Here is a 21,406-nt window from a genome sequence, read left to right on the forward strand (position 1 = left end):
CCTAGCATGATAGATTTTCCATGCAAGCTTTTTTTATTTTTCTTTTAATTTTTAAAATTAAATATCTCATTAATGTTGTGATATATTATAAAAAATTTAAAAATTTCATAAATCAAATTTACAAACTAAACTATGAAAGATGTCGGTTTTGTATTAAATATTTTACTGGAAAATGTTTTTCTAGTTTTACTATATTTGTTTTTTGATAAAATATTTTATTAAACAATGTCAATGTAAAATAATCAATATTTAAAATTTATTTATTTATTAAAAAATATTTTTAGCTCATAAAATTTCATAAAATATTTTATAAATATTAATATATTTACAAATCATCTAACAATTCAGCCTTCACTGCCACCACTCTTTCACTATCACCACCACCTTCGCCTATATCCCTTACACCCATCACAATTAATACCACAATCATCACAACTACCTCATCATCATAAAATAGCATGTCATTCTACTATCATTTTATTTTTCACATTATTATTTACCAAATATCATAAAAGAATTATATGTAAAAATTTTATATTATAAAATATTTTGTGTTTATTTTAAAAATAATTCACATAAAACATTATATATTAAAAGAATTTATAATGTTTGACAAGTAATTATATGAATAATACAATGATAATATTTTATGGTTATGATGTAATGGTGATGATTATAATTGTGGTAGTGGTAGTAATACATGTGAGGTTGAGAGAGGAGGTGATGGTGACGATGGTGGTGGTGATTATTAGTGAATATGCCTTATATTAAATGAATTGTTTATATGTAGCACTGATTTTATTCATGTAAAGTATATTTATTATTAATAAAAAAAATTTTATCTTTAATATTTATTTATATTTTATTAATGAATCTAGAATAAATATAAAATCCATAGAAATAGTTTTTGCAAAGAAAAATATAAAGTTATAATTATGATATTCATATTGTATCAAAACATTGTTCCTAAATGTTCTGTTAAGATTGAACATTAATTAGAGATATTGAGATTGATACATATTATGTTTCTTACTTTATGAAAGGAAGCAACTGCTCTCATAAACTGAGGTATGGGGAATACATAAAATTAATGTGTAGATGCTTGTTAGATGACATGTACAATGAACTGACTCGTATGAAAATTTCATATGGAGAGATCACATATGTCTATGAAAATGCATATGTGATAATTGTGTAAGTGATCTTTAGATTTGAGATCACTAAGTTATCATATATATGGAGTGTTATGCTTTGATCTTTACTACACGTTATCCTAATCAAGGATAACAAATGAGCAGATATTAGATATAACATAAACTATATAAAGATGTTTGAGTAGTCAAGAGAGGATTCATCTCTATAAGTGAATTAGAGAAAATGTTACATTTGTTCTCAAATAATATTGATTGTGAAATTCTTACCCAATGTGTGATATGATTTGAAAAAAGTTTTAAATCTTATTCAAATAATCAATGACTGTAGTGTTGAGAACTAAAATAATTTAACAAAGAAAACAAACTTTATGTTATAATGTCTAAATCAGAACATTCTTGATGAAGAAGTAATAATTAACTGAGAAACTGGTCACTAAAATGTTAAGTCATACCACTTATGACTTTTCTAATATTTGGAGATCATAACAGGTTACTAGACATTGTATTGATATTAAAATATTAATCAATCAATTATTGAATTAATAATACATTAAATTCTTTAATTTATTCTATCCTATTTTATTTAGGATTATGATTTATATCTTGACTAACTTATTATGGAACCTAATAATTCACGCACATAAAAACTATTGGTTAAAAATTAAAATGTAATGGTTAATTAAGTATAACTTGATGGTAAATAAATTTAAAAAATTGAGGACTAGCATGCAATTAATAGATTACAATTCTAGACCTAGAAAAATCAAGTAAGGACTTGATTGAATAATTTTTTAAAATTATCAAAAAATAATATATGTGACATTATTTAAGGGGCAAATTAATATTTTATAATTTATAAAAATTTTAGGTTTTCCTATAAATAGAATGTTATGTCTTATATTTTTTGTACTTGATATTATAACAGTACAATATAGAAACACATAAACACAAAATAAAAGAGTTAAAACTTAAAGGTATTGCAATCTCTCTCCTAAAAGGGTTTAAGAGATTTCTTACTCATGGTTTATGTGGATTAGATTGGATACTTGAACGACTTGTGGTTTGCAACAAGCTGATTTTGAAGCAATTATTCAAAGCCAAAAAGAACATTTAATCTCTAAGTAATCTTCATATAGACTTTAAACAACTTTAAATTTGTCTAATGAAATCTCTAAACTCCTGAAAAAATTTTAATTTATTATTTTTATTACGTATATATGTTTCAAGAAACCCACTGATGATAATGGTAACAACAATGACAATAATAGTGTGTGGAGGTCATTGTAGTGGTGGTGAAGTTGATAATAATTATTGATATTATTAGATGATTTTAAAAATAAATTACCATGTGAAAATATTTTATAAAATTTATAAATTTTAAAAGTGATTGAATTGATTAATTTTCTTAGAAAATATGAAGAAAATAAAAAAATATATATATTCATGTCAAAGTTTTTACATAAAACAAACGCGATGACATGTTTTCCCAATGCAAATTAGTTTTCCTTGCTTGATGCTATATTTTAAGTCCGGTGTTTAACTCACGAAATTAAGGGGAAAAAAAGAAATTATAAAAGAACAAAAACGTTTCTTTCCATGCTTGAAAAAAGGAACACATCGAAACGCCTAAAGCAACCAGTGGATCCTTTGGCTTTACTAAAACCCTTGAACGTCTTCAATCTTTGCCTCCTATCAGAACCTGAAGAAGGCGGCCACAGCACCCTATATTCTCTCATTACAATGCTAACTTCCACGAACTTATTGTCTCGAATCATAAAAAAGAAGAGACACAAAAAACCCAAAACGAAAACAAGAAACAAAAGACAAGAAACCAAAGAAGATCCTATTGAACAAGATGAACTAGAAGAAGACACTGAAGGGTTTAATCTAAAAACCTCAGCTCCATCAAATACTTATGGGGTTCAGCCACTTGGCAATCTTTACTTCAATCGAGGCTCTATTAACTCAAGAAACACCGGTTTAGGTAATCTTCAAATCCTGACTGATGAGTTAGTTCTTGATATTTTAGGATTTCTTGATGGAACCCAGTTAGGAGTCTTAGCTACTGTTAGCAAGTCATTTTACGTTTTCACTAATCATGAGCCTTTATGGAGAAACCTTGTATTGGATAAGTTAAATGGTGAGTTTCTGTTTAATGGGTCATGGAAGTCTACTTATATTGCTGGCATTTACCCTTTATTTGACGTTAATGGCTGCTCAAGTTTGAAAGTTAGAGATTTTTATTCTGATTATCTTTTTCAAAGTTGGTTATGTGCTAGTCTTGAAATGAAACCTGAATGGCTTGAGAGAGATAATATTGTTAGAAAGAAAGGTATTTCTGTTGAGGAATTTGTGATGAATTTTGAGGAGCCAAATAAGCCGGTATTGTTGGAAAGGTGTATCGATAATTGGGCTGCATTGCAAAAATGGGATAAGGATTATTTGGTTAGTGTGTGTGGTGATGTGAAGTTTGCAGCTGGGCCGGTGGAGATGAGGCTTCAAGAGTATTTTAGGTATTCGGATCAAGTGAGGGAAGAACGTCCATTGTATCTTTTTGACCCGAAATTCGCTGAGAAGATTCCTGTTTTGGGTTCTGAATATGAGGTTCCATTGTACTTTAGGGAGGATTTGTTTAGTGTTTTAGGTAATGAGAGGCCAGATTATAGGTGGGTCATAATTGGCCCTGCAGGATCTGGCTCATCATTTCACATAGATCCTAATTCTACATCTGCTTGGAATGCAGTGATTAAGGGGTCTAAGAAGTGGATTTTGTTCCCACCTGATGTGGTACCTCCTGGTGTTTATCCAAGCCCAGATGGTGCAGAGGTAGCATGTCCTGTTTCCATAATGGAATGGTTCATGAACTTTTATGGTGCAACAAGGAACTTGAAAAGGAGACCTATTGAGTGCATCTGTAAGGCTGGTGAAGTGATCTTTGTGCCCAATGGTTGGTGGCATTTGGTAATCAACTTGGAAGAATCCATTGCTATTACACAGAATTATGTCAGCAGGTACTTTTGTTTTGTTTTTAATTATCTATAATTTAGATAGTTCTTAGAATTTAACTTTAGAAAGTTCATCTGTAGACATCATTGGTTGAGTAAAAGGTTTGATGATAGTTCTTAAATAGACTTTTAAAAGAATGAAGTTGCTCTCTCATAGTGTAACTTCTGAAGCTGACAAGTAGAGATATGATTCATGAAACTGAATGACGAAAACTTACCACAGCAAACCCAGTATTCATGGATAGGAAGTGCAATGATGGTAGGTCGGTGACAAGAATCAATTGATATAGTTGAGACCTCGGTTTAAGAAAATGAATTTATTTTAGCTTATTCAGTTTTTATGTTGGAGCCAATTTTCAAGTAAAGTCTTTGATTCTCTGGATTGAAAGTAATGAATTTCATTAGATTATCCCATCCTTTGCCATGTATACCTTGAGATGTTACATAAACTAAACAGTAGAAGAAACTATTCTCTAGAGGGTGGGAATTCATTAATTTCCGTTGTCACTGTTTAAATAAGTTCATCAAGAAGACATGGACTATATAAGAAGCTGGTGAATCAGTTACATTGGTTAATCCACACCTGACACACAAAATAAAATAAGAAAATCTATTTTAATTCTTGTCTTGCACTTTACTTAATCTCCTTTCCCAGTCCTCGTCTTTTTAACATGGCCTACCCATTTCCAAAGCCCTGGCTCTACCCTTTATTTTTTGTATAGAGAAAAGACTGTTGCTTCATATTTTAGGATATGAGAAACCAATACCCATTGGTCGCAACTGACTTATCTAGTGTGTTGCAGGAGAAATCTGCTGAATGTTTTGGATTTTCTTAAGAGGCCAAATGCAGGGGAACTAGTGTCTGGAACTCGAGACCGTGTGAATTTGCATGATAAGTTTGAGAATGCTATTGAGTCCACTTTCCCTGGAACTATCGATCAATTGGTGCAGAAAGCAGAGGAGGAAAAGGCCCAAGAGAAAAAACTTTCCTTCTGGGACTCAGTGACTGATTCCCATGCTGGTGCTTTCAAGTTCTCTTTCTAAACAAACCCTACAAAGGCTGGATCCGTGGGAATGGGACAGCGACTTACTCTGGAACAAACACAGGTGTACGTCATATTCCTGCTCCTCTTTAAACCATGATCTTGCAATGGAATGTAGATGCTTGAAGAACATATTTTCCTCACAAGAATTCAAGCTTGAGCCTCGCTCTTCCTTCTGGTGGAAACGGATCCTTTTCCCTGTTCAGTTTTTTTGCGAATGAAATGTTCAATCATTCTTTCTATTGTTTTGGTATACATACATTCAGATGCTCAGAATTGTAGTAATTGAAATGAATGGTTATTTGTCAATCTCAGGTCTCATATGTGAATGGGAGGGAATTCAGGAATCAAAAATGGAAACAACAAAATGAATAGGTGTTTATGATTGTAGTAGTAGCTGCTTTCTAAACGACACCTCTTTTTATTGGATATATATATATATATATATATATATATATCTGAATTTTATTTTATTTTTTAAAAATGGCAGTAACACTAAAACAACTAAATATGTATTGGAAAATAAAAACCAAAAGAATTTGTTGTCTTAAGAGTCAAGACTGCTAAATGAATATAACTGCTGTCCTGGTTGAAAACCCATCACCTGCTTATTAAGAAGAAAATTAAGAGGGCTTAATATTTTACTGTGCTCTAAAAAAAAAAAAAAACATCACAGTTATTTTTTTAACTTTTTTTTTTGTTATTTTATTTTTTTCACTTAATTTTTTTATAATTAAGACTCCGATGATCAAAATTGACACCGGAACAAATTCTCATACTCTTTTTTATAGCTGAGGCGCTCTTTTAGCATATTTAGTCCCTAATTTTTTTTCAATCTTTTTTCATTTTTAATCCCTATTTCATGAGGTTTTTATATTTTTTGCTCCGAAACTTTATTTTCTTCACGTTTTAGTTTACGAGCTAGAAAGAGAAGAGAAAGAAGTCTACTGGCCCAATTTCATTGGAAAAAATATCAAATTTTATGTCAAAGTGTTCCTCTTTAAAAGGAGTGTTATTGACGTGTTTTTAAGATTTTGTATCATTTGAAAAGGTAAATTAAGGTTGAGAAAAGTTTTTTTTTGTTTTGAGTTTAGTTGTGTTTTTTAATTAATTTGGGAATTTTTTTTTGAGTTGGGGGATTAGTTTCTTAAAGTTATAAGAGCCTTTTTGAGGTGTTTATTGGTGAAAAATAGATTAAAAATTAAGTTTTTTTTAATAAAAAAAAATGACACAACCCAAATTTTTATCTAGCTCTATGGTGGCTAGATTTTGAGTTTTCAAACGACTTTTCATGTGCCTCTTTAAAAAAAAAAAAAAAACAGTTGACTGTAAGATATTCTAAAAAAAAGGTCTAAACTCCCGTGTTTGAACTTTATTCTTTTTTCAAGCATTCTTAATTTCTTAAAAAATAATTAATTTAATATATATATATATATATATATATATATATATATAACTTCTTTTAAAATCTTAAATCGATAAAGAATGTTTTTAGATATCATTTTATTATATTCTATTTGATTTTTGATTTTTTCTTCGACAATCATTTTTTTTATAATCCATTATAATTATTTTTTTATTCAGTTGATCATTAATTTTTATTATTATATAGTTAAATAAAAAATAATAGAGATGAGGCTTCAAGAGTATTTTAGGTATTCGGATCAGGAGAGGGAAGAACGTCCATTGTATCTTTTCGGCCCGAAATTGGGTGAGAAGGATCCTTCCTGTTTTGGGTTCTGAATAGGAGGTAGGTTCCAGTGTACTCTAGGTAGGGGTGTTCACGGTTCGGTTCGGTTCGGTTTTTATCAAAAAAAGTAACCAAACCGATTTTTTTTTTTTAAAAAAAAAAACCGAACCGAAACCGGTTCAAACCGACCGGTTTCGGTTAGGTTCGGTTCGGTTTTTAGAGAAAAAACCGGTTCAAACCGGTTTGGCTCGGTTTTTCCGGTTTGGCTCGGTTTTGGCTCGGTTTTTCGGTTTGACTCGGTTTTGGCTCGGTTTTTTCGGTTTGGCTCGGTTCGGCTCGGCTCGGTTTTTCCGGTTCCAGGCTTAAAAAACCGAAACCGAACCGGTCGGTTTTTTCAAAATTTTAATCGGTTTTTTTTTACAGTTCGGTTTTTTCGGTTATTTTTTTTCTAGTTTTCTCGGTTTAATCGGTTTTTCGGTTTTTTTGAACACCCCTAACTCTAGGGAGGATTTGTTTAGTGTTTTAGGTAATGAGATGCCAAATTATAGTCAGTAAGATGGGTCATAATTGGCCCTAAAAGAATTTCACATTCCATTACAATTATAATTATATAAAAAAAAACTATGTCTCATAATGAATTTATTGTTCACCATGAGACAAATCAGATTAATCCAAAGTGCTTTTTTTATATATATTTTTTTGGTTCTTCAAAAATTTACAGTTTGGCTCTTCAATTTAGGTTTTTTTTTTTTTTTTTTTGTCTTTTGACATTGCAATAACTTGGGTTTGGGCTTTGCGGGTTGTTTTAACCACCTACAAATATGAACCCCGAGGTGTTGAGGAAATTTTTCATTACTCAATTTTATGAAATAAAATTTAACTTCATTGGTGTAGAGCAACTAAAAATTAGGGGACCAAATATGAGGCTTTGAAAGATTTTGGGCACCTTTAATTTTGTTCAATTGGGGACTGGTTTGCAAGGAAAATATTTATTTCCTTTTTTTAATTTAATCCTTCCTTATTTTTTTCTTTCAAATTGAATTGATAGTTTTTTATTTTTTTACCTAGATATAGGGGTCTCTTAATGTCGAGGAGATGTTTCAATGTTCAGTTTGTTGAAATATATTTAAATTCTATTGATTTAGAGCAATTAAGGTTTCAGGTACCAATTGGATTATGAAACAAATATGGGGGGATTGAAGTTAATGGGCAAGGTAAAAAAAGTTGGCTCATGCAATACACACGTTATAGAGTTAGGGAGGCCGCGACAATGCATGTGACCTCCTTTGGTGGCCTAACCCGATCATCCATGGTAGTGTTAGATGTGTCACGACATGATTTTCCATAAAGGGTGACACATGTGGCTGATTCACGACGGTGTGTCGTCGGTCGTCTTTTCTTTCTTCTTTCTAATTTGATCCTCATTCTTTTTATTGCTATTTTTGTTTTAAATCCTTTTGTAAAACCGATTTTTTTTTTCAATTTCATCATTCGGCACTAGATTAGTTAGGAATTGGACTTCATGTTTTTCTCAATGCTATGATCTCGGTTTCATGACCCGAGTTTCAGATTTCAAAACTTAATCCGAGTTAACATCGTTTTTTTTTAGGGTTTATTTTTTTACACTGATTTTTTTCACTTTCAATTAGTTTATTCCAATATCATCACCTTGGTCACATGTTTGGTGGGTTAACCCAGGTTGACTCAAGTTTTTTTTTTTAATTTAATCTTTTTTTTTATTTTGTCCTTTAACATTGAGTTATTTTATTATTGATCTTTGTAATTTTATTATTCCTAGTTTGACTTCTATTAGGTTATCTCATTCGCATGATCTGAGTATCAGAGTTTGGTATGCTTACAAAGTTTGCTAGAGTTTGTTTTTTTGTCATTTTCTTAATTGGTTCTCTGGTTTGATTCGAGCATTCTACAATGGATTTATTGGGAAATTGAGCTTTATTATTTTTTTTTGTTTGCTTTCTTTTGGTTTATCCCGGTCTAATGAACTGGATTGCAGATTTGACATACTCGCTTGAGTTGACTTGAGTAATTGTTTATTTTATTTAATTTTATTTTATTCTTCCATATTGGATTAGCTTAAAACTTAGTTGCGTTGTTTTTTTTTCTTTTTGTTGCTTTTTTTTTCATGTTCTTATTTTTTTATTTAATTTGGTTCTTATCATTATCTATTTTTTTATTATCTAATTAAATGATTCCAACGTATTTGACTCATTAAAATCCATGACTCTAGTTATTTTTTCATTTTTTTTTTTGATATGCTTGTGTTGCTTGAATATATTTTTTTAAATTATTTTTTTTTTGTTACCGTACAATAATCTACTGTCAAACAATATAATGTGTAACGCAAGAAAGAAAAACCCAGTGTGTATTCCCGATGGTGAGTCCTCCGTGTCTATGGAACAGAGGGAGGTTACACTTTCCACACAATTGAGTACCACCACTGTATCATCCCATTTAGACCAGTAGATCCTAATTCGACATCTGCTTGGAATGCAGTGATCCCACCGCAGTAAGGAACAGGGCCTAAAGAGTAATGACCTGTGTGGTCTCTAAGACAGACATTAGATTACTTTAGAAAAACATGAGTGGTTTTAGTAACTTAGTTTTAAGGAAACTAGAGCTAAAAAATCCAAAACTTTCGTTGTTAGAATCTTGCACCACTCTCTCCCACCTGAAAATCATACATGCCCACTTGATAAGAGCCCACACAATCTTTGATGTTTTTGCTGCAAGTTGCTTAATCTCCATTAGCATAAACAAGAACTTGCTTGATTATGCAGCACAAGTCTTTTACCAAATCCAAAACCCAAATCTTTTTATCTATAATTCATTTATAAGGGGGTTCTCTGGAAGCAAAGACCCGGATAAGTCCTTCCATTTTTATGTCCAATCAAAGAGAAATGGCTTAGTTCCTGATAATCTTACGTACCCATTTTTAGTCAAGGCTTGTACTCAAAAGGGTTCTTTAGATATGGGTATACAAGCTCATGGTCAAATAATTAGGCATGGGTTTGATAGTGATGTTTATGTTCAAAATTCACTTGTTACTATGTATTCTACTTTAGGGGATATTAAGTCTGCTAGTTATGTTTTTAGGAGAATTTCATGTTTAGATGTTGTTTCTTGGACTTCAATGGTAGCTGGTTATATTAAATCAGGAGATGTTACGTCTGCTCGGAAATTGTTTGATAAAATGCCTGAAAAAAACTTGGTTACTTGGAGTGTAATGATTAGTGGGTATGCGAAAAATAGTTTTTTTGACAAGGCAATAGAATTGTATTTTTTACTTCAATCAGAAGGGGTGCACGCTAATGAGACAGTGATGGTTAGTGTAATAGCTTCATGTGCTCATTTAGGTGCACTTGAACTTGGAGAAAGAGCACATGATTATATTTTGAGAAATAAGATGACTGTGAATTTGATTCTGGGAACTGCACTAGTAGATATGTATGCAAGATGTGGAAGTATTGATAAAGCTATCTGGGTTTTCGACCAACTTCCAGGGAGAGATGCTTTGAGCTGGACGACTCTAATTGCTGGATTTGCAATGCATGGTTATGCCGAGAAAGCACTTGAGTACTTCTCACGAATGGAGAAGGCAGGGTTAACACCGAGAGAGATAACGTTTACTGCTGTTTTATCAGCTTGTAGTCATGGGGGATTAGTTGAAAGAGGATTGGAATTATTTGAGAGCATGAAAAGAGATTATAGGATTGAGCCTAGGTTGGAACACTATGGGTGCATGGTTGACCTGCTTGGTCGAGCAGGGAAGTTAGCAGAAGCTGAGAAATTTGTTAATGAAATGCCTATGAAGCCTAATGCACCAATTTGGGGAGCGTTGCTTGGAGCTTGCCGAATTCATAAGAATTCAGAAATTGCAGAAAGAGCTGGGAAGACTTTGATTGAGTTAAAGCCAGAACACAGTGGTTACTATGTGCTTCTTTCTAACATCTATGCACGCACAAACAAGTGGGAGAATGTTGAGAACATCAGACAGATGATGAAGGAAAGAGGAGTTGTGAAACCACCAGGTTACACTCTGTTTGAGATGGATGGGAAAGTTCATAAATTCACCATTGGTGATAAAACCCACCCGGAAATTCAGCAGATTGAAAGGATGTGGGAAGAGATCCTTGGGAAGATAAGACTGGCAGGATACAGTGGAAATAATGATGATGCATTGTTTGACATAGATGAAGAGGAAAAAGAAAGCAACATACACAGGCACAGCGAGAAGCTTGCTATTGCATATGCGATTATGAGAACTAAAGGTCACGATCCCATTCGAATAGTGAAGAACTTGCGGGTATGTGAAGACTGCCACACCGCTACAAAGCTGATTTCTAAGGTGTATGAACGGGAGTTGATTGTTAGAGATCGGAACAGGTTCCATCATTTTAAGGGAGGAGCCTGTTCTTGCATGGATTACTGGTAAAAAAAATAATGCAGTTCATATAATTATGGTTTGAATGATGTTCCTGGAACTGTATGAAAAATTTAGAGACAATGCTTGAACTTTTGGCATAATCTCCCAGAACAGGAGCTTTCTCATTTTCATGGTTAGCCCTTCAGGGCCAAAGTATAGTTACAGGAGTTAAGAACATAAAAGACATAAATCATCTTTGACTAGTGCATGCTTGCTAGTAAATATTGCTCTTTGAGCAACAAGAAGGCAAAATATGATAACGAATTGACAAATGGAGCCTACGGAAATTAAACCGAGCCAACATTTTTATTTTTATTTTGTTAGGCAATTAAAGCTTTTATTTTTTATTTCATATATAACCTCCTTCATGAAACAAATAATTCTGTCCAGCTCCAAGTCTCATTCAAGATCACAGGATTGTTTACGCAGTTTTCCAGCTGAACGATCGAGTTTCAAATATATATATATAAGAACACTTGAAAATGTTGAATAAATAGATTAGACTTGAACGAAAGAGCAACATTTCTCAAAAAACAGAGGGAATGGAAGGAGCTGAAAGTAAACGGCACACGACATAACAGGCACAGGAAAAGGCATAATGTCAGCTACTTTCATAAATATTTCAAAGGACTACACAGCGTCATTCAGTTACTTTAATTCTGTTAAAGAAACAAGATTACATTGGATGGAAATACAGGGACAGGATCGATTTTAATCGGCAAAATGTAGAGTGCTGTGTCTCTATCAGAGACTCCACGAGCAAAATGTTAGACAGGAGAGAGGGAAGCCACATAAGAACCATCGCTGTACTTCAAGCCTTTTAAGAAGCCTGAACGCAAGCAAGGAGCAACGGAGGCTTCTGGAATACCAAAAGAATGACTACTTTCTTGCAAGCCTTCAACCGCCGCAGCTTGATCAGGTTTTTCGCAGGCTGTCTCAAGAGCAACATTCAAGCCAATAGAGGTGCGTTCTGTTGTAAAGCTGAAAATTACCCAAATTAAATCAAAACAACAGTTGAGAATCTAATAACTACGTAATTATGGTGATACTAAATGAGGGCCTCGATGACAAAAGCTTATGAGAAACTTATCATACCTTGCCTCAAAGCTTCTCCCATCAGAGTCCATGAGTGCACATACACGGCAAACAATCCATGATGGAATATATGCATCCTTAATTTCAATGCTGGATAAGAGCCCAGTGGATGAACCTTGACTGGATTCAGTATCTTTAACTGTAGATTCTTTAGGGGAGGCAGCAATATGGTGAGCTCTTTTTACCTCCACGCATTTTATCTGTGAAACAAGATCAATACTCAGCTACGCAAACATGCTTCTGCCATCATGAGGCAAGAATCATGTATCATTTTGAATAGATTCATATTTTCAATATTAAAAAGACTGGTGAAAAGCACAGATAAATCTTCAAAGAAAACTATTTAAAAAGAGAACATAAAAGGAGAACATATATAATAGAACACTTTGCAATGGATAATATAGCTGCCGATAAAAGGGCACTAATGTTCTGTAAGTGAATCAGATTTGATAGTGAATGAAAGTTTCACCCTTGAGGTCCTGTCATGAAAGATTGACGAGAGTGCAAAAATTTTGGTTGGACTATGAGAAAAGACTCAGCAATAGAGGCAAATATAGGCAAAGTGGTAAAAGAGATGAAAGTATGCTCTGACTTTTAGCTCTATCTATTGAGTCGAAGATTAAATTTACGATACCCACCTCCGGAGAAGAAAGAGCAGCATTCTGAAAGGGAACAGGTGAGTACAATACAGGAACATCTACTCCGGACAAAAAGGTAAGGGAAGATCTGAAGGCAAGGACGAGGAAGCGAGATATAGTCATAACATTATGCAGAAAATATGGAATTAATTTCTGAACTATACAGCTAAACTCAACAGAAAGGTATTTTTTCAAAAAACTTAAACACTGCACTTACCTGTAATTTAACAAAAAATCATACAACCCATTTACATTCTTATTTCCACAGAAAGCCATCAGTGATTGTGGGCTATTATCAACATCAGACAAGGAACTAAGGCGACGAGTCTGCATCATGTTAGCAGGAACCATATATTAATTATAAAGTACAAGCAACGGAATTAAAAGTAAACATCAGAGGATCTTGACAAGAGAAAATTGTACAGAACTCTCCAGTTAGGTAATGTAATTATTAGAAGACAAAAGTAGGAGCTTGGGATGTACAATCATCACAATCCCAACAACAGTAATAATCATACATCATTACTACAGGTTGCTAGATATCCTTTACAGCCCAAACTTCCAAATCTTAAATGATCATGAACAAAAGAATACTAAGCATTTAACTAGGACCATTAATTCATTAAAAGAACAAAAGGAGGAATGATTGTTGGATTATATTAATTCAAAGTATTAACTAATCAAAGAGCTTAATGAACCATGAAATCAGGGAAGGCAACTTATTTAAGCCCAGGGAAATGCAAGATGGCCATATATGGAAAGGATTCACTTACCTGGCCCAAATTTTGTTTCTCAATCTCAGAAAGCTCAACTAAATCTTCAGTGGTGACTTGCTCTACTTTAGAATAACAAAGTGGCATAGAGAAACAAACGTCCTACACAACAAATTAATAGTGTTACATAATATGACAAACTTATAGCAAACATACATAAATTAAAACATCTGGCAAAATTATCAACAACATAAATGAGCAAATATTAAAATATCAACAGAGATCTTACATGTTCTCTCAACAATGACCTCAGACCTCTTGTCGACTGGGAGATGTAAGCATTGCATAGGTGTTTGGTACATCCTGAGCCATCACTACCAGTGAACATCACCACAAATTGTGAAGTGCACACTACAAAAAATTCCCATGAAAACTCAATGTTTACTTGTAGTTTGAGGGGAAAATACTTTCATGGGCTATAAAGAAATGGTGAGAACTATATCACTTCAAAATAATAGCTTTTGCATGATTGCCATGTTACAAGCAGCTCTCAGTATGCAATGTACCAAATTAGGAATCACGGAAAGGAGGTATGAGTTCTAATTATTGATATGCAGACACAACCTCTGACATCTACTGAATCCAAGTAATATGCCTCAATGATAATGATGCCCGGAAGCAACAACATACTTATTTTGCACAAAATATTCCAAGTTTGAGGAAAAAGAACCAGAATTTAAAGCAGGACGAGAAAAGAGATAGATTAATAGAATAAGAGCAGAAACATACCATAAAAAATATTGCAAATGTTCTTTCGAAGCATGTAATAAAGACTTCGAAAAGAATCCTCCCATGCCAGCTGCCGTTTTCTCAAAAAATCTACACCCACAAAATAAAAAGCGAGAACATTAGAAAGGGAAAGGAGGAAGGGAATAGAAAAGGTCTCGTATGAGTTAATGTTTTTATTTGACAACCTCCCTCAATTGCTGATGAGGTTAGCACTGATATAACAGCAGAAGGCAGGGTAGATTGAGGGTAAACCCATGAATGCAAAGCTTTAGAACTAAGGATCTGAGAAGTCATTGCCTGCCCAGAGCTACTACTGTCCTTGGAATCACCAAATTGGGATGCAAGCTGTGGCATGCCGTTGTAGGTGCTGCTCATAATTGACCTATGAATCCTAAAAATTGCAAGCAAAATATTAACTGCTGATTAACAACCTACAGCATGGAACTTGCTAACATATTGATTAACAGTTTCCAATATGGTGTGCCATATCAGATAAGTTGCAAAATAGTCATTGAGGAAACAAAAGGACCACATATTTCATGATTATTTTCATGAATCAATAGCCGAGGAAGTCAGAAACGGAACCTTTATCCAGATTGAAAACAAGAGCATAAGCTACTCATACCTTGTCAATTATTCATGTATGCATTTAATTGAGATTTTCAGGTGCATGGTAAAATAACAACAAATTTTGATCACAAATGAAAATATAACAGTATGACTGAAAAATTACCTTGAGAAAGAAAATTAATTAGCTGGAAGTTTTAAACACTCACATGATGAAAGATCAACCAACCATCAAACAAGTTCAAGGGTTGATATTATCTTAATTAGAGGCAGCAGAACAAACAAGTATAGGGATACTAACTTTTGAAGTGCTTTGACAAACTCACCAATTAACTGAACAGGAGGATGCCACCCGCATTCTAGTTTTCAAAGTAAGATCAAGAGGTGCCTTTTTGCCAGCTATATGGCATTCAGAGCAGAAATTGCCACCATGATTGCCAGCTTTTTCAGAAGAATCAGCATTTAAACCAGAAGTGTCAGGCGGTTCATGGGCCACAAGTCCTTTCAATGCTTTATCCTATGTAAGTAAGTCAAGTCAGAACAAACACAACTTTGATTAACAAGAAAGAAAAATTGCCAGCAAAGTATACCATTTCAACAAATGCCAAGCCAGATGACCTTTCACCACTAGATGAAAGCTCAGTAACACTGTGAAATATACTTTGACTGCAGTTTTTGATTGTTTGATGAGGTTGTACCACATCATCTTTCAAAACTTCGTCAGAAGCAACCGAATTCTCTGTACTGCCATGAGATGAAAAGCAAACCAGTGAGGAAAAAAGGAACTGTCTATAGATTGCAGATGAGATACACTGTGCTAAAAGGAATACCATGACAGTTGCTGTCTCTTGGCAGCCAGAGTTGAAAGCACAGAGATATTCTTCAGGCTATTAGTTTGTTCAGTTGATGTATTTTCCTGAGTGTAAATGGAAATACAGTGAACAAATGAATAAAGTATTAATGATAACATAATCAGAACCAGAACATCGGTATCCTAATCTGGAAAATACAATAACCTTTGCACTGTCTTTTACAGAAAGCATCCTAAGCCTGGATTTTTTGACAGGATAAACTTCATCCATGCGGGTGTTAATGTATCTAGGAGTCCTTGATGCATCTGGTTTCCTAAGCCCATTATCCATCTCAATACCATTACTGGAAGGTAAAAAGGAAATGGTCATAAGATCAACAAAAAAAAAAATAGTAGTTCAGAAATAGAAAATTAGAGTAATTTACTTCTTTGAACCCAGTGGGGCTGGAGATTCATCTACAATCTCTATAACCTTTTTCCTCCTCAGCTGCTCTCCCTGCATGCCAACAATGATGACAAAACTGAGAGGTTTTCCTCCACTACAACTAAATAGATTTGAAAAGATTCTTGAACTCAAATTTAATGCAATTAATAAACGACAGTCCCAATGACATTGAGGTAACATGTGATGTATTATATATAAATCCTCAGTTCTTGCAATTCAAAATGAAAAGCAATTCTCAATTACCCCCACCCTCTCCTCAAACGCTTCGTAACATATAAATGGAAGTGTTTATAAAACAAACTAAAAGCATTAAGCAGGTATAAAATGAGAAAGTGAGTCAAGGAATTATGAGGAAACTGGTCAATTAACCCATTTCCACACACACATCCAAAAAAAAAGGGAAATAAAGAGGTTCAAACAAAAAATAAAAAAGATATCAGAAATTGATTAATGAACATACAAGTAAGCAGAATATCAGTCTTCCATCCCTTCCTATCCAACATTTACAAGGGAAGTGGACACATAAGACAAACCATCATGCGCATGAATCTAATCTCACTTGGTTGAAAATGCCAAAATTCAACCATTCAAAAAGTGATCAAAACTTCCAAGTTCAAGACCTTACATGCTGTTTGGAAACTTAAGATTTGAGTGGAAATGAAGTCATTTAAACACCATTTACCCAATTAGGGATGAGGACAAGTAAGGTAAATGATGTATTTTCATTAACACAAGTCAAATAAATTTCATAACTTTAAAACTTATTCCAAACAAAAAACTTCAATTAGCAAATCAAATCAATTTAATCTACTTAAATAGTTGAAATCAATTCTAGCATAGAATTGGTTCCGAACAAGCTGTAAAACACATAATAGAAAGTTGAAAACTTACTCTCAGTTCGGACGGGGTCTTCCTTTTAACCATTGTACCATCAGTTAGAGCAGCAGCAGCGCCACCAATTTGAACATCAACAGAACCTAAAGAACCTCCCGGTAGAGCAACCTTTGCCATAAATTACCCTCACAAACACTTCATAACAACCAACCCCCTTCCCACCAATCAACTCACCACCTACAAACAGATATTCCGTAACATTTAAACAACTAATTTGCAATTAATAAATACATGTTACTCATTATTAACAGAAACATAACATCAAACACCATATAAGCTTCCCTAAATCTAAAGAATCTAAGATCAGATCGAAAACCTCCTTCAACTTCAATTAAATAATAATATAACAAATTTAAACAATCCAATTAATGCTGAGGAGAATCGATTTCTGACAATCTAATTTCGTTTCAACTATAACTCTAGCAGCAGCATTAAACGCAGATTTACGGAGAAATTGCGGGGGGGGGGGGGGGGGAGAGAAAGAAGAAGGAAACGATGTGTTGTCAATGTCACCTCTGCGAAGCAAAATTTGAGAATAACCGATTTTTGAATCTCACGATTAAAAAATGGAAGTAGGGTTCAATTATGGGGTTTTTTGATCGATTTGCCCCAACAATTAAGTGTAATTAGGGCAAAAATTGAACAAAAAATAAGAGCAGGTTAGTGAGGGAGGGAGAATTTAAAAGTTGCGGTAAAGTTTATGTTTTGGGTTTGAACATTTTCGTAGTTTTCATTTCCCCCCCTGTCCTTTACGCCGTTAGTTTGAGGAGTTAACGGTCAGAGATTTGTTTGAAGAGTGACGTTTAGGTTTAGCAGTGGGAGTTTGATGATATGGCGTTATTCTTTCGACTACTCTCTAGGATTTTCTCACGCGTGTGTCTCAGGCAGAGAGTCGAAGCGTCCATTTATTAGTTATTACTCCTTGATGGGCTAAGCGTTTAGTACAATGTTTTAAATAAAGCCCACTTAGGCCCATTCACTTATATTTGGAATATTAGTTTAGTATAGTTACTGGATAGGTGGCCGGCACTCACTCCGCTGTGAGACCTTTTTTTTTTTTCAACATAAAAAAGATATTAAGATAATATAAATGTCTTTTAAAAAAACAAATTGAGGACCTAATCATTAAATCAAATAAATTTAATAAAATTATTTAATTTAATAATATGATTAAAAAAATTATTGACAGTAAATAAAGCAAAAAAAACCTAACAATAACTCAATACAAAGATGTATGTTAGTCAATATTATAAAAATATATCTTTATAATATTATTAAAAAATCTCAATGATTTTATTTGTTAATAAGGTAAATATTAAATGAGAACAAGATAAGTGCATTTAAAAATAATAATAAAAAAATAAATATGAATCTCGATTTCAGGCAAATAAAATATTTTAAAAAAAATAATTTAAAAAAAACAAAAAATAAATCAACCTGAGTCTGTCCGAGCTAGCACACCAAATTTATAACCTCGTCGTGAGACTAGGATAACCTCATTGAAAGCAGATTGAATAAAATTACGAAGCTAAATTTTCAAACCAACCTAATATTAAATGATGAAATTGAAAAACAAAAAAAAAGCAATAAAAAAAGTCTAAGTCAACCTCGGTGAACCTATATAATCCATGACCCGGGACATGATACCAAGATAACTCTATAGAAAGAAAATTTTAAAAAAATAATATTAAAAAAGACCTAAAAAATTAAATCTAACTTGATATAATCTTCAAAACTCGTGACATGAATCATAAGGTCAGATCATAGCATAAAAGACAAACTCAAAAAAAAAATATCAAATTCTCAACCAGCCAAAATAATTATGGGTAAAATTGAAAAATATATTCAACAAAAAAAAAGATCAAAAAGAAAAAATATAGATTTGAAAAGAATAATGACAAAATTTGAAAAAAAAATGATGATGGATGAAATTGAAAAATAATTTTAATAAATAAAAAGATAAGAAAAAAATACATTTAGATAACAATAAAAAGAACAAGGCAAAACTTAATATAAAAACAAACGTAAAATGATGAAATTAAAAAAAAATCAATAAAGAATTTAAGGTCAAATACATTGCAATCAAAAAAATAAAGATCTAATTTAATTCAATAAATAAATAACTAGACTTTTTTTTTTTGCAATGCCACATGTTCAAGTAGGGGAGAAATAAAAGACAGAGGGGGAAAAAACACGTTGTCAAAGCTCAACTATAACTTGTTTTGTGGTTTTTGCCTCACCAACATGACAGGAGCAGCAAGACATAACTAACATCATCCCAAAAAGTAACATTCAAAGTTTTCATGGCGTTGTACACACTACCTGAACGGTGAAGGAGGCGCCCGTTTACCAGTTTTGTGTGAGGCACGTGCTAACCAATTTTTTATTTAAATTATATTTAATCCTGACCCCACTTGAAAATATATTGCCTAGTTGTGATACCAGGGTAACCTCATAAAAAAATTTGAATAAAACCTTAATTATTAAATAACTCAATATTGAAAAGCGAAATTGAAAAAAAAAAATCTAAGTCAACTCGGGTTAAATTGTTATGCCTGTTACCTAAGACATGAGATCGTAACAACTCCATATAAAGGAAAGTGAATAAAAACACAAAGACCAATTCCTAATCAATCAACTATTGAAGGATGAAATTAAAAAAAAAAAAAGACCGCGGTCAACTCGAGATAATATTTGAAAACCATGACACATAGCAAAATTCTCAATCATGGAGCAAAGTTTTCAATCAGTCAAATATTAAGGGATACAATTCATTAAAAAAAAACATAAAAAATAGGATTTGAAACAAAATAAATAACAATAAAAAGAACGATGATCAAATTTGAAGTAAAAATAAATTGAAACCAAATGTTGAGTGGTAAAATTAAAAAAAAATTCAATTAAGAAAATAATTTTAAAAATAAATAACAATTAAAAGAACGATGATCAAATTTGATATAAAAATTAGTTGAAATCAAATGTCGAGAGATGAAATTGAAAAATAATAAATCAAAAAAAGATTTAAAACAATACCTATATCAATAATAATAAAAAAAGGGACCAAGTATGATATAAAAATTAATGACAAGAAACTTTTAAATTTTGGCAAACCAATGCGAATCTTAAGGACATAGGAGAGGGAGAGGGAGAGGGAGAGAATGAATGGGTGTGTGTGTATGAGAGAGAGAGAGAGAGAGAGAGAGAGAGAGAGAGAGAGAGAGAGTAGGGATGACAAGAAAAAAACCAAACGACCCATCGTAGGCATTTGCTTAACCACCCGGAATATCACGACGGGCCAGTTCCAACATCACTTGAAAGTTAGTGCTTGGCCTCCATATGACGTCTTGCGCATTGCACGACGCCTGAAAACAACAAACACCAACCTATTTATCTTGCTTGATTACCCTAGTCCCTATATTTATTTTATTTTCAATTTTGATCTCTCAACACTTAATTGTTTTAAATTAGCTGAATTTGTTTTATTTTGCAAAGCCGAGCAACAAAAATTTCTCTTAATATTGTAAGGTTTTCATATCAAGGCAACAAAAAAACTATTAAGTCAAATCTCAAATTAAAACAATATAAAATGATCATTTTTTACAAAAAATATGGTTGAGGATTGAAATTAAAAAAGAGACGTGGACTTTTTCCCTAGCTATGCAAATCAGTCTCTGATAATGTAAAAAAAAGGGACTGAACATTTCTTAAAGCTTCAAATCCGGTTTCTAAAACTCTAATTTTTTTAAATCAATAAAATTAAATTTTGTTTTGTCAAACCAAGAATTAACCGAGAAACAAAACAATATCTCGACACCTCAAGATCTCCATACACATGCATGGAAAATAAATCACCAAGACTATTTGCAAATATGGGCAATTTTAAAGGGATCAAATAAGAAAACAATGAAATTAAAAGACTAAAATGTAAAAAAAATCATAGGAAAAAAAGATACACGATCCGGATGAACAATGCATCCCCTTGTGGTCTACAATGAATGGCTGAGGGGACTTAATATTTTTTTATATATAATTATAATTGAAGTGATTAATAATGCTTACTTACGAGGTGCATGGTCTATTTCTATATATTTTTTTTACGGTTTATTTTCACCCAAAAC

At 32.7% G+C, this 21,406-nt stretch overlaps 3 protein-coding genes across 4 annotated transcripts; 2 read left to right on the plus strand and 1 right to left on the minus strand.

Annotated features, from left to right (window-relative positions):
- Positions 1-2,730: 2,730 nt before the first annotated feature.
- LOC18106178 (arginine-specific demethylase JMJ22) lies at positions 2,731-5,511 on the plus strand. Of its 2 annotated transcripts, none has more exons than XM_024587139.2 (2): positions 2,731-4,165; positions 4,953-5,511. In XM_024587139.2, exons 1-2 carry the CDS (start codon positions 2,751-2,753, stop codon positions 4,993-4,995), a joined length of 1,458 nt encoding a protein of 485 aa, XP_024442907.1. In that variant the 5' UTR covers positions 2,731-2,750; the 3' UTR covers positions 4,996-5,511. The 2 variants fall into 2 exon arrangements, with proteins under 2 accessions (XP_024442907.1, XP_024442906.2); XM_024587138.2 differs by having other exon boundaries at positions 4,963-5,511.
- Positions 5,512-9,276: 3,765 nt separating this feature from the next.
- On the plus strand, positions 9,277-11,539 carry LOC7488067 (pentatricopeptide repeat-containing protein At5g06540). The gene has a single exon (XM_024587514.2). It carries the CDS (start codon positions 9,492-9,494, stop codon positions 11,343-11,345), a length of 1,854 nt encoding a protein of 617 aa, XP_024443282.1. The 5' UTR covers positions 9,277-9,491; the 3' UTR covers positions 11,346-11,539.
- Positions 11,540-11,926: 387 nt separating this feature from the next.
- LOC7488068 (uncharacterized) lies at positions 11,927-18,139 on the minus strand. The gene is made up of 15 exons (XM_002323325.4): positions 17,802-18,139; positions 17,286-17,465; positions 16,375-16,445; positions 16,155-16,293; positions 15,969-16,054; positions 15,729-15,882; positions 15,465-15,655; positions 14,757-14,962; positions 14,572-14,661; positions 14,072-14,193; positions 13,843-13,944; positions 13,287-13,396; positions 13,070-13,157; positions 12,432-12,631; positions 11,927-12,317 (listed from the first exon to the last, which is right to left on the minus strand). The coding sequence occupies exons 2-15, from the start codon at positions 17,403-17,405 to the stop codon at positions 12,104-12,106; spliced, it is 1,893 nt and encodes a 630-aa protein (XP_002323361.3). The 5' UTR covers positions 17,406-17,465; positions 17,802-18,139; the 3' UTR covers positions 11,927-12,103.
- Between the last annotated feature and the right edge of the window lie 3,267 nt (positions 18,140-21,406).

This window comes from Populus trichocarpa, chromosome 16 (genome assembly GCF_000002775.5).
Source record: "Populus trichocarpa isolate Nisqually-1 chromosome 16, P.trichocarpa_v4.1, whole genome shotgun sequence".
Lineage (NCBI taxonomy): Eukaryota > Viridiplantae > Streptophyta > Magnoliopsida > Malpighiales > Salicaceae > Populus > Populus trichocarpa.